The sequence below is a fragment of the Solea senegalensis genome, linkage group LG11 (genome assembly GCF_019176455.1).
Source record: "Solea senegalensis isolate Sse05_10M linkage group LG11, IFAPA_SoseM_1, whole genome shotgun sequence".
Classification (NCBI taxonomy): domain Eukaryota; kingdom Metazoa; phylum Chordata; class Actinopteri; order Pleuronectiformes; family Soleidae; genus Solea; species Solea senegalensis.
This window is the reverse complement of record NC_058031.1, coordinates 773,097-786,545: the sequence shown is the minus strand read 5'-3', so window position 1 is coordinate 786,545 and position 13,449 is coordinate 773,097. Positions and strand designations below refer to the sequence as shown.

Genomic DNA, 13,449 nt, shown 5'->3' with positions numbered 1-13,449 from the left:
GGGAACTGGAGCTCTTTTCCCCCTCAGTAAAACTTCTCAGGCACCAACAGAGTACATATTACAACAGTGTGATATAAAAAAATAAATAAAATAAAATTTGAATCACATTCCTCCAAATAAAACAGCACAAGCTACAGTTTTGTGTTATCTACTGGTGAGATTACAGATTGTAAAAAGAAACAATCACTGGTGTAGTATGGGTATGGAGGATGATCAATGACATAATAATAAATACATAAATAAATGAATTCATTCATTCATTCATTAATAAAAGTGAAAACTGAAATAAATGTATTTATCAATGTGTTTCTTAATGGTCGATTTATTTATTTATTTATCCATTCTTTTTCTTGTTATTTTAATTTGATTTATAAAATTATAAAAATATTATATTTGTGTTATTATTGTGTTGTTATTATTTAGAGCGGAAACAATTACTTGACTGTGAAATGTGAATATTTCTTCGTTTCTTTGCTCCATAAAACAAAGAAATCATTCAAACTGAATCATTTTTTGTCTGTGGACAAAAACAAGACATTTGAGAGCATCGTCATTTCCACTGAACAACATTTTGTAACGCTTTATGACATGTCATGGACCACTATGATTACTTTTATTAAAATGTCGATTAAAATGATCGACAGATGAATCGATTATGAATCGTTAGTTGCAGCTCTAACGTTATTATTACGTCATAACATAGCTCAGGTAGCGCAACAAGTTAGTTGGCCATGACGCGTGTCAGACTGCTGCCTGTCAGTCTCCACGCAGGGTAAACAATCCCAGTCGTTTCCTCCTGCGCTAACAACATTTACCTCGGTTTAGACTGAGTACCTTTACTCGCCCTTTAAATATCACTGAGTGCGACTGAAACTTCGTGACATTTAGCTTAACGCACCTCGGAAGACACCCACACTTCGCTGAGTTTACGTCCCGCTGAGTTTGTGTCACTCTAAACCCGTGGTTGCTGGTTTGTCTAATTATCCTAGCTTGTTAGCTCTTAAAGCTAAACCAGTTGCTAGCCGTGCGTGTAGCTGCCGCCTAACGTTGGCTATCGAACGTTAGCTCTGCGCACCAACGGCTCTTATGTGAGTGACAGCTCGGGCTCCCGTTATTCTGGACAACTGAAGCGGAATATACAGATAGAGGGTAAGACAGACAGAACGTTTAATGTGTGTGTGTGTGAGAGGGCTTGTAATGTTAGCTTCGATGTGTAACACAAGTCAATCAATGCTGTAATAATGAGCAATACTTGTCGTAACATTAGCTTGACGTAACATGGAAACGTTACGTGCTTTTGAACGTAAAGTTGAGTGATTTACTTTTATTAACTTTGCTCTAACAAATATATGAATCCGGATTGCGAGCTCCTAGCCTCATGGTGCTGGGGGTGACGTAATGTTTTCCTCCTGTGTACATAGATGGGTTTTTACAGCACACAGAAGAATGGGCTTGATTCTGACAGCTCTTCATTAGACATCCCATCATTATACAGCGTCTGTCAGATGGCCTCACCCCATCATCATCATTTGGCACGGGACTATACTGAAAGTGAAAGCAAAGGCTGAAGGCCATGTGTCTATATGTAATTATCACTGAAAACACTGTCATTCATGCAGCGATTACTCCCATCAGTAATATTGTAAACTGAGATTGTTAGTGTGTGTTGTCACTTTAAATTTACATACATGAAATTAATATTTTCTGGATCTGTATACAATTTACCTACTTATAGCTAGAACCATACAGTTCATTCTGATCTGAGATACACACATCTGAACTTGTAAAAAGGGGCTGACTGACCATGTCAAATTTAAATTGCTGCCAAAACCACCAAACATTCAAACAGTCTGTTGGTGGAGGAAGGCCGTAGTGTAGACAGGAAGTTGCTAACAGGACAAACAAACCTGTGCCAATAAAAACATAACCTGCATAGCAGAGGTTATAAAACCTTTGTAACAATATATGGTTTAACAGTATGATTCTAATTGTCGTAATGAGAGAGTTGTATACACTTATCAGCCACTTTATTGGGTACAGAAGTCAGCTAACATAGTGGTAGGAATGGCATTCAGTATGGTTCTCGGCTGCTGTGAATCATATGCTTCAAAGTTTGACTTGTCTTCTCAGATGCCTGTCTATCATTTCGAACCAGTATGGTCATTCTCCTCTGGCCTCTGGCATCAACAAGGGATTATTCCACCAAGAAAACTACCACTCATGGTGGTGTGTGTGAAAATCCCAGCAGATCTGCTATAATGCTATCGTTTTCCGACGTTAAGCAGGTCGCATTGACCATCCCTGTCTATCCATCAATTTTTCTACTGCTTTATCGTACACAGGTGGGTCGTGCGGGGTCCTCTGCCAATCTCAGATGACGCAGAGTGATAGCTAGGGTCACACCCTGGACATTTAGCCAGTCCATCGCACATATAGAGACTCTCACACCTACTGTCAATTTAGAGTGTCCAATTGACCTAATCCCCATATTGCATGTTTTTGGTCTGTGGGAGGAAACCGGAGAACCTGGAGAAAACCCACGTGCACATGGAGAAAACATGCAAACTCCATGCAGATTTTTCCGACCACGGCTTGAACCCTAGTCTTCCTGCTGCAAAGGCAAGAGTGCTAACCACTACGCCAACCATGTGGCCACATTGACCATCTCAGCATGTCTAAATGCATTGAGTTGCTGCCATGTGATTGACCGATTAGATATTTGTAGTAAAGAGTGTGTACTGACGAGGTATGTAACAACATCAAAATCTCACAATATGATAATATGAGGGTAGTAAGTCAATTAAACACTCAATATGTATTCCAGTATCGTGCTATAATTCCCAGTTTGATATTTATTCTAATATAATACTGCCTAACTGGCTAGCTATCAATGTCAAGCAGTAAATTAATATCCATATATTTACTTTGGGCAGTGTGTGCTTGGTTGTTGACCCTTGTTTGCATGCGTCAACAAGAGTCCGACTGTTAGATTCTGCCTCGTAAATTGTCATTACCATCCATCAAATGGCGGGAACAGATACAGAAAATGCATAAACCACAGATTAAAGACCTGCTTGGTAATATCTAACACTCTCTCACTTTCTTTTTTCAACATCCATGTTCTGTTTTCCGTCACCACTAATCCCAGCAAAGCAGAAGCCGAGAGAAAAATCACAAACAATGGGCTTGAACTCTAAGATTGTCTCTGTAGTTGTCACTTCCCTCTTATCCACTCCACTGCAGCTGAAATAAAACTACAAATTTTTGCCTGGAAGACGTTTTTCTTGTGATATTGGGAAATTGGCAAGTGCATTCCTAATATGTAAGGTGTATAATAGTTTTCATGCGTTTGCATAGGAATGGTGCAACCCCAACCTGATGGCCCACTGCAGTGGGACATGTCTGGAGAGGAGAGTGGAGGGGCCCTCAGGGTCCCACCAGAGCTGGCTTCTAATGAAGTGGTGACCAGGTTGCTGGGTGATAACCAGCAGCTTCGAGGTATGACACGTTCCCATCAGCTAAGTACAGTGTATTTCAGTTCTCCTTTAGAAATGAGAATTTCATGTCACAGTTATCACAGTTATCCTCATCAAAATAATCACCACCACTTCAATCGTAATTTCTTTAAATCATCCTGCCTTTATTAACTGATAAAAGTCAGAAGAACAATGTTTGACCACAGCCCCACAAGCTTGGATGAGCTGCCATCGTAGATTCCACCTTGTTTCTTTGTGACAAATCAACCTTTACCATCTTTCCTGCAGAGGCGCTGCGGCGGAGCAACCTAGCCCTGCGTCAGCGCTGCGAGGAGATGGAGGGATGGCAGCGAAGGACGAGAGAGGAAAGAGAATTTCTCAGCTCTCGTTTCCAGGAGGCCCGGGCCCTGGTGGAGAGGCTGGCCCAGGAAAACCACTCCTTAAAGGGTCTAATGAGTGGACCATCCTCCACCTCCTCTAACCACAGCTGCAGCTCAAGCCAGACTGAAGACCTGCAAGGACGACCAGCGAGGAACGGTCCACACGATGGACCACGGGTTAGTGTGATTCACCTCGGAACATGTTTTCTTTATAATATGATATCAAGTGGTGGGTTGTATGTAATTCATGGGCCATGAGTTTGACACTCTTACCTATAGCTTTTAACAACCCAATCAAAGCCAATGTCAGCAAGTCTGGAAAAGGCTACGTTTGAATCTTTCAGACTCTGGATCAGAGGGAGAGGAAGAGAGTTGAAGAGATGGATCAACACACTCAGACTACACCACCTCGCAGCCTGGTAAGACAAACGACTTCCCCTGTGGTTTTCCTTGTGACGTAATTGTTTTCATCTGACAGGTGTGTGTGTGTGTGTGTGTGTGTGTGTGTGTGTGTGTGTGTGTGTGTCTCGGGCCATGCCAGTGTGCATAGCTACATGAGTCGCACCCTCCCCACCCCCCCTGCCTCATTTTCAGAGGTACTGGGGGAGGTACTGGGGGAGATGATGGGTGGGGAAAATGGCCAGGTGAGAGAGACTGCTCTCTCCCTTGTGATTCCGCCAATCAGATCACAAAGACTTAATCTATAATCACTGCACTAAGGCAGGTCAGAGATCCTGACTTCCTACTCTGAGAGTTTCTGAACTCAAACCCTAAAAAAAATCTATTAACAGTCTTGACACAAGCTGTTGAATATATATATAATACATTTTGATGACATTCTTTTTCAAATGAACTTCCAAGCAGGAACTGGATAAAATTCCTTTGCTTTCTTGGAGTTAGGCAACGAAGATGTCCACTAATTTCTCCTTCGTCACAGCCACTCTCTGCTTCTGTAAACCTGTGTGTTCCACTTCTCTGCTTGTTGTCTGGTTTGAGCGTGTTCTGTCACTGCTGTCTCCCTGCGTCCGCACATCTCCCAGATTCTCTCACATTATAAAACAAAACGCCCTCTCTCCGCAGCCAGCAGAAGGTGGAAACGACTTCCTGCAGATCGTGAAGAGCCATAAAGAAAAACTGGAGGAGGGCATGAGAGAGCTGCGGAGGAAGAACGAAGAGCTGGAGAGGGAAAGAGACGAGGTGGAGAAGGATCGGGAGCGGATGCGGCGCTGCATCGACCAGCTACGAGCCAAACTGGCCCAGACACAGGTGACGGGTGGGGGGAGGAGGAGAGTGCCATGATGTGAGAGATGTGGCAGTTCGAGTGAAAACACAGCATTAACGTTTAGGGACTCACAGGAGATTTATTGTGCTGCACATTTGAACTCAATGTGCTTCACATGAAAATAAAACATTGAAACACACAATTATAGTAAAATCCAATCCTAATAGAAACAGAAAAATGGAGACAGAAAATGAGGCTAAAATAGAGCATAGAATATGATAGTGCAGCATAAAATAATGATGAGATTAAGTGCTTTAAAAAGAAAACCTCAAACATAAGCATAAAGGAATAGAAATGTTTTTAATCCTTTAGTGATTTGAGTGACTGGAGTAATGAGCTCTGCCACAATGGTCAGAAATTAGAGGTGTGCGATATATATTGTCTACGATAGTATCTTAATTGTTGTTTTAACGACGTGTGAAATCACAATACCGAGTATGTCAAAATCATTTTGCAAGAACCAATCAAAACACGCCTTTTTGAGAGGCCACGCATTCACTGCATGATCAAGCCTAGTAGGACAGACTGTGGCACATATGCATTGAGAACACAACAACAAGCTAACACAGCTGCATGTATGACTGCAGTTAAACATGAGTGAACAAACACAAACTCTACCAGCCTCAGAATCAACGTCGTTAGATTGATCCTCCTCACTCGCATGGAGGTGGTTTGGCTTCAAAAAACACCGACAAGTAAACACACTCAGCAAACTGGCAGCAGTTAAATGTGTGTCCACATTCTCATGTTAATGCCTCGTAGTTCAAATATGATGAGTATTGTTTACATTAGGGCGAAGTATCAGTTTAAAATATTTTTTTAAAGTAAGTTTAAGTTATTAAATATGACAAGTTTATTGTTATATAATAATATTATCATTATACTATTATAAAGAGCAAGCTGGTACAACAGCCTTCGATGCTTTGACAAACACATTTTTGAGGATTGCCAAATATCGCCAATTATCGTTATCGGCAAAATCCCCAAAAATATCGGGATATTGATTTTCATCAATATCACACACCCCTATCAGAAACATAGACTTCAGTGGTCTAAGTTCATCAAATTGATTTGCCATCATAGCATCTAGTGTATATACTTGATCCTCCACATCTTACTAGCATTGATTTGGGTGTTTGGGTGATAGTTCAGTGTTGTGTTTATCTGTAGTTGAACAGACTGGCATGACTGTTTTCACAGGTGAACAGTGCTGCTGAGGAGGTTGGTCAGCATCGATCTGAGGCGCAGCACTCCTCTGACTGGTATCACATGTTTCCTTTTTTAATGCTTCTCTCGATGCCTCGTTCAGAGCTAACAATGCTAAACTGACATGTCTTGTGTGTCTGACTGATGTTTAAATAATCTAACAGTGATAGTTCAGGTGTGGTGTGGTTGCATCAGGTTTTGCTGACACATAATCAGCACTGCCCCCTGCTGGCCCCTGAGCCAAGAATCAGCAAAAGACAAGAGAGGGAAACAAGGCTGATTTTAGCAACTTAATAAGATGTATAACCTGCTGGACTTTGTGCAACACTCACTCTCCTGCACCAATGTCCGTAACAGTGTTTTTTTTTGCTTGTGGGGCCATAAGATGCTGTTCTACTGTTGCCTTAGTGATGGAGGCAGCAGTGGATCAACAACTCTTTTGTGATGCGGTGTAAAATCGTATTCAAAATCGTTTAATTTGACTACTGTGGTGCAGAAGATATATAATATTATGGAGATATTTTATATTTATATTTCACTTTTCCAGCCTAAGCTGCTTTTGCAATTTTTGTCATTCACTCACACATTCAACACTTCCTGTGAAACATCTGTCATATCCATTCACACGGTGCTGACAAACCTGTCGGGAGCAACTTTGGGTCACACTGAGGTGGAAAGATGATCCACTTTTGAGCTACTGCCGTCCCAAAAATATATATCATTCCATTCTATAGGTGGGCCATTTGTTACAGTAAATGCCTCAACTCTGTTTTCATTGTGTTTCAATGCTGACTTTATGTCAGAACCTTGATACAACCACACCTCAGAAAACCTGAACTCCCTTTCACCTTTAATGAGTGGCATAACTGCAGATGATTCCTCTGGCATGCTGCGTTACTCCTGCTTAACAACAGCATCTTGTTCCTCTTCTTCTTCCTCTTCCTCCTCCTCCTCCTCTCTCTGTTCCCTCTTCCAGCTCTAGCCTGGCTAAACTCACAGAGCAGCTTCAGGCCACACAGGGCAGGTGAGCACCACTGCTCTGTGTGGCTGTCTCTTTCTCACTGTTTGCATGTTTGCTGTCTACACTTATGTCCTTTACCTCTTACTTTTGAGCCCTTTTTGGTTTCGTTCATGTGTTAATTTATGGTTTACTTGTAATTATTATTAGTTACATGATTACATTATTAGTTCCAGGCAGGCTACCAAAACAGAGACCCTGATACAACACAAAGACATGGAGTGTGAAGTCACTATATTTACTTTGTTTATCTATTTGCTTTTTGATTGTTTTCATAATTGATTAAACCTTCGATTATTTTCTAGTATTTTTTTGCTGCATAAAAAATGTTGATTGGTGTTCTGAAATGTCTTGTTTTGTCCACAAACCAAAATCTATCCTTTTTTAATGATGTGTTTGTTATATGGAGCAAAAAAAACCAGAAAATAATCACATTTAAGATGCTAAAGAAAATCAGGTACTTTTTTGATTACATTTTGATGTAAACTATATCAAAGCTATTCTGTGAATGTAGGACGCGAGCACTGTTTTAAATTTGATAACATCAGTTTAGTGGCTACTGCTCACACTAAGATCAACTGAAGTCATAATTTATTAATTTAGTAATGTGTAAACAGTAGACTGTATTTAGTGAAGCAGACGAAAGCCTGTGTCAGTGCTGAGATGAAGGGGATTGTTCTTTGTGCAGGTATCGTGAGCTGGAGGAGAAGCTCGACTTCCTGCAGAAGAGTTCAGCTCAGCGTGACAGAACTGAAGTTCTGCTCAAACAGAAGGACAAGGACTGTGCTCAGGTAAAGCCCGTGGCAGCCCGTGGCCAAGTGGAAAGGGAACTTGACTTGTAACCGGTTGCCGGTTCAAATCCCCACCCGGCCAAAAAAGGGCTGGGGTACCCCTGAGCAAGGTACCCAACCCCCAATGCTCCCCGGGCGCTACTCAGTGTGGCAGCCCACTGCTCCTAATTCTAGGATGGGTCAAATGCAGAGGAATACTTTCCCTAAGGGGATTAATTAAACAATTCAATAAAGGCAAACTGGCATAAAGTTACAGTTTTACAGTGGCTCTGTGGTCAACTTGGTCTAATACCTAAAATAAATAACGTGGTTTTCTCCTGCAGATGGCCAAAGACTGTGAGTCTCTCAAAGCTCAGGCAACTTCCCTACTAGGAGAACTGAACGAGAGACAGAGCTGCCTCGAGAAAAGCGAGCACGAACGCAAGCTTTTGGAGGAAAAGTAAGCAGTCAGGTCGGCCTGAATATGTACAGAGCTCTTCTTTGCACATCAGTGGCTTACTTTCTGTGTGTGTGTGTGTGTGTGTGTGTAGACTGTGCAGTAAGCTGAAGGCCCTGCAGGTGGCAGAGCGGGAGCTGGAGCAGCAGAAGAAGCAGCATCACTTGGCCATGGACAAGCTTCTGCTGCAGACCCAGAGTCTGGAGCAGGCACTGAAGACGGAGAGACACCTGGTCACAGAAGAGAAGTGGGTTCAGCACACGCGCACACACACACACACACACACAGGTTTAACAATTATGTTTTCCTGATAACTAAGCATTGTAGTGACATTTTAAAAGAAGTTCATGGGAGTTTTGTATTAGATAAGATACTGAGTCATGTGAAAACTGTTGCCGTGACTGAGGGGTGATCATGGATTTCATCTGTCCTACTCTGGACAGTCATAAGTATAGATCAGAATGCATCATCATAAAACAGCGGGATTTTGCGGACACATTAATCTATTCTGGATGGATTAGAGACTGCCTCGACACAGAAGTCCTCTGAGCCGCTGCAGTCTCACAGTATTGTTACACTTTAATGCACCTACAGTGGGGCAAAAAAGTATTTAGTCAGCCACCGATTGTGCAAGTTCTCCCACTTAAAATGATGACAGAGATGTGTAATTTTCATCATAGGTACACTTCAACTGTCAAACAAAATCAAACCATGTCAGACAAAATCAAACCTGGAAATTGTAGGATTTTTAAAGAATTTATTTGTAAATTATGGTGGAAAATATGTATTTGGTCACCTACAAACAAGCAAGATCTCTGGCTCTCACAGACCTGTAACTTCTTCTTTAAGAAGCTCTTCTGTCCTCCACTCGTTATCTGTATTAATGGCACCTGTTTGAAATCGTTATCTGTATAAAAGAGACCTGTCCAGAGCCTCAAACTGTCAGACGGGCCATGTCCAGGCCAGAGAGCCTATGGATGATCCAGAAGAGGATTGGGAGAATGTCATGTGGTCATATGAAACCAAAATAGAAGTTTTTGCTACAAACTCAACTCGTTGTGTTTGGAGGAAGAAGTTGTATCCCAAGAACATTATACCTACTGTGAAGCATGGGGGTGGAAACATCATGCTTTGGGGCTGTTTTTCTGCAAAGGGGACAGGACGACTGGTCCGTGTTAAGGAAAGAATGAATGGGGCCATGTATGTATTTGAGCCAAAACCTCCTTCCATCAGTGAGAGCATTGAAGATGAAATGTGGCTGGGTCTTCCAGCATGACAATGACCTCGAACACACCGCCCGGGCAACGAAGGAGTCTCCAGACCTCTACCCCATAGAAAATCTGTGGAGGGAGTTGAAAGTCTGTGTTGCCCGGCGACAGCCCCAAAGCATCACTGCTCTAGAGGAGAAAATACCAGCTACAGTGTGTGCAAATCTGGTGAAGACCTACATTAAATGTTTGACCTCTGTCATTGCCAACAAAGGTTATATCACAAATTATTGAGTTGAACTTTAGTTATTGACCAAATACTTATTTTCCACCATAATTTACAAATAAATTCTTTAAAAATCCTACAATGTGATTTCCAGGATTTTGTCTCTCACAGTTGAAGTGTACCTATCGAATGGTGGCCAAAGACTTTTGCAGTGTATTGTAAATGTGGTGTTGACTGTGTCAGTGTGACAACTCGTGCTGCTGGGTTTCCTTTTAAAGTTCAATTGTTCTTGTTTCTTCTCAGGAAAAAACTGACTCAGCTGCAGCACGCCTACACGTGCCTCTTCAGAGACTACGATTCTAAACTGAAGAGTGAGGTGAAAAACACATTTTAACATCTGTTCCACGTCACAAGAATAGCTCTTTGTTTATGGCTGTGTATTCACGGGTGTGTGTGTGTTTGTCTTCTAGGGAGGAGATCTGTCCATCCGACTAGATGAGGCGGAGCGAGCGCTCGCCCTGAAGCAGGATCTGATCGATAAACTGAAGGAAGAGGTGGAGCAACAGAAAGGTTCACTGGAGACTGTTCCTGTCCTCACTGCTCAGGTAGAATCACACCGCGGTTCAGCAGCCCGTGACAATGTGTTACAGTGTTACAATGTTATCCATACAAGCAGAAACACGCACATCATGCAGTTGATTCATTTTAATCACAATATAACAATGACAATACTACTCTGTGTGTGTGTGTTTGCTCAGGCTGAAATCTACAAGGCAGATTTCTTAGCAGAACGAGAAGCAAGAGAGAAGCTGAACCAGAAGAAGGAGGAGCTGCAGGACCAGCTGACGCAGGCCGTGGCTGAGATCGACCGGCTCAAACAGGAAGCAGCGTCCCGGTAAAATAAAATCACAACGCAGAGTGTTTTGTTTTTGCCCTGAGAGAGATGAGAATGAGCTCCTGTTCAGGCAGAGAAGCAGTAAATATGTAAATATGGACATTTAAAATGAACGTTTCTTTGTTGAACTCTGTAGTGCACGCATGGAGCAAATGAAGAAGAGGCACATGGAAGATTTTCCACCACGGGCTCCTCACATTCCTCCTCCACAAGGTAAACACCCCCCACACACACACACAGGTTTTCTGCAGCAATTCTCCTCAGGGAAACATTGACTTTCCATTCATTTGCGCAGTGTAAACAAAGCGTTCTCCCTAACTTGTGCTATAACCATTTAATGCCCAACACTAACTGTAACCTAAACACAATTCAAAGGTCACTGTTTATGTCAGAGGAATTTTAATTTGTTGGTAAAACAAAGACATTTTAAGGTTTGGGATAGATCATTGTTGTTTTTGGCAGCATTTTAGATTTAGTCTTAGTTTTAGTCTTTTGGACTAAAATGCTTATTAGTTTGAGTCAAATTTTAGTCATTTTTATATGTGACGCGAAATAATTTCATTAACGATGACGGAATTATGGTTTGAATAATTAAAACCCATGACCTTTAGATTGGTAAGCTACTGTATTGCCTGTCATGCACTGAAACTGTTTTTGTTCCTTTCTTTTGCCTCAGGTGTTTTCCCGGGTCCAGCTTTTAACGCGGTACCTCCCGCGCCCCCAGCCGGAGCCGAGGAGCTGCCAGATTTATGTTGTCCCAAGTGCCATTACCAGGCACCAGACATGGACACCCTGCAGATACACGTCATGGACTGTATACAGTAACGCAGTGACGTCGTGACGTCGACACATGCGAGATACTGCAGTATATTTACATATTTGACATACAGCATGTCCAGTTCTGGACACAGACTGGGGGAAACATGTTTGGTAGTTGCACCTTACTTTCCACACGTGTATACAGTAATACACCAAATTAAATGTTGAATATTATTGGAATCAAGACAAGTGGCAATCAGACGACAGTGTGAACAAGTGAAACGAGAAGAGAATCGGTCGTAGAAACTGCTCCACTGACTCAGTTTCTGCTGTAGCTTTTCATTCCTCTACCTGTACTTTTATTTGTCCCCTGCTTCACTTCTGTCACTTCTCCTTTTCCTTCCCACGCCTCTCGCCTCACGGTGCGTTCCATTTTACGCCAGAAGTCGGGGGGAATTATGATATTCAGGCCGCCTGAACTTTCTGACTAGGGATTAGGAAATTCCAGTTTCCGACTATAACTGGAACGCACCGTTGGAAGGCACACTTGACACACTTCTCTATCAGTGTTTCACTCCTGTGGTGCTGTGGAATCTGAGGTGACTGACTACATCCCAGGGAACTCATTGTTCCCATGTAGACTATGACTGCTTCATCCATGTTTGTATACATAAGTAATCATTGAGCCTGGAAAAGTGATGATATTACCCACACAAAAAAAAAGGTCTGAATTCACAGGGGAACTTTATCCCAGGGAGAGTAGAAGAGGAAGAAACACATGATAATGTGAATAACTTGGTGAGCTTGAGATGAGATAATACAGAATATTTAAATATGTTTTGGTAATAAATGTTGCTCGTCTACATTACCTCAAAACATGTATTATTATGTATTAGAGATGGATTTACTCTTATTAAAAAAAGTAGCCATTCTCTGTGTTCTGTGCCTGTGTACGCCTTCGACCCTTTTAGACCGCTCCACTGCTTCCCTGTCTCTCTCTTTCTGTCTTATCTTTACCTGTGGCGCTATTTATATTTCTGAATGTACGCTCATAACGGTAGATGTTCCTTCACAGTTTGTGTGAAATAGTGTCTGTAATTATGCATCATTCAGTGCAGGAATATTGTTTTGAAACTGTTGAAGATTTACCAAATAAATCAGTCATCCATTAGCTGCCCTCTCTGTGTGTGTGTGTGTGTGTGTCCTCTCTGTCTTGGGTGAGTCACAATAGAACATGTGGATTAAAACACTTGATGATGTTTTTCTTTTTTGCTTATTCACCAACATAAAGGCCATAATAATTTTAATTATCACAGGATCAATAGCTCAATCATCCCAGAGAATAGAAGGGTTAATTGATTACCATATAGCCTGCAGCAATGGCTATGAGTACATAGCAGGGTTGTTGGGGCCCTGCCTCGTGACCCAAACATGAGACTGGGTCCCTGAAAAATGTTTGATTCAATTAAATAAATAAATATGTTTTAACCTCTTTTTACTGTTACTATTGGACTGAGGGTGTTAGTGGTTGTAAACTGCTCTCTCCCTGCACCAAAGTCCATGGAGTAAAGAATAGATTTTACGTCCTTAATCCACTCACTAAAGAGGCAGCAGTAAACCAGATTTTATCTATGAAGATGTGTTTCTGTTTGTCAGCAGTTTACAAACGTCCGTTTCTAGTCGTAACAGGCTGTGTAATAGTGAAATAAAGCAGACGTTTGCTCTTGTATATATCATTTTATAGTTTATTACTAACAAAAGCACAATGGCTA

At 41.8% G+C, this 13,449-nt stretch overlaps 1 protein-coding gene across 2 annotated transcripts; it reads left to right on the top strand.

Moving 5' to 3' along the window:
* The first annotated feature begins 776 nt into the window (after positions 1 to 776).
* Positions 777 to 12,848, top strand: ikbkg (inhibitor of nuclear factor kappa B kinase regulatory subunit gamma). Of its 2 annotated transcripts, XM_044038798.1 has the most exons (15): positions 777 to 1,149; positions 3,358 to 3,498; positions 3,765 to 4,033; positions 4,201 to 4,275; positions 4,937 to 5,122; positions 6,339 to 6,400; positions 7,321 to 7,368; positions 8,051 to 8,153; positions 8,477 to 8,592; positions 8,684 to 8,836; positions 10,327 to 10,399; positions 10,494 to 10,628; positions 10,782 to 10,918; positions 11,055 to 11,131; positions 11,595 to 12,848. In XM_044038798.1, the coding sequence occupies exons 2-15, from the start codon at positions 3,360 to 3,362 to the stop codon at positions 11,741 to 11,743; spliced, it is 1,722 nt and encodes a 573-aa protein (XP_043894733.1). In that variant the 5' UTR covers positions 777 to 1,149; positions 3,358 to 3,359; the 3' UTR covers positions 11,744 to 12,848. The 2 variants fall into 2 exon arrangements, with proteins under 2 accessions (XP_043894733.1, XP_043894734.1); XM_044038799.1 differs by lacking the exon at positions 7,321 to 7,368.
* Positions 12,849 to 13,449: the final 601 nt, after the last annotated feature.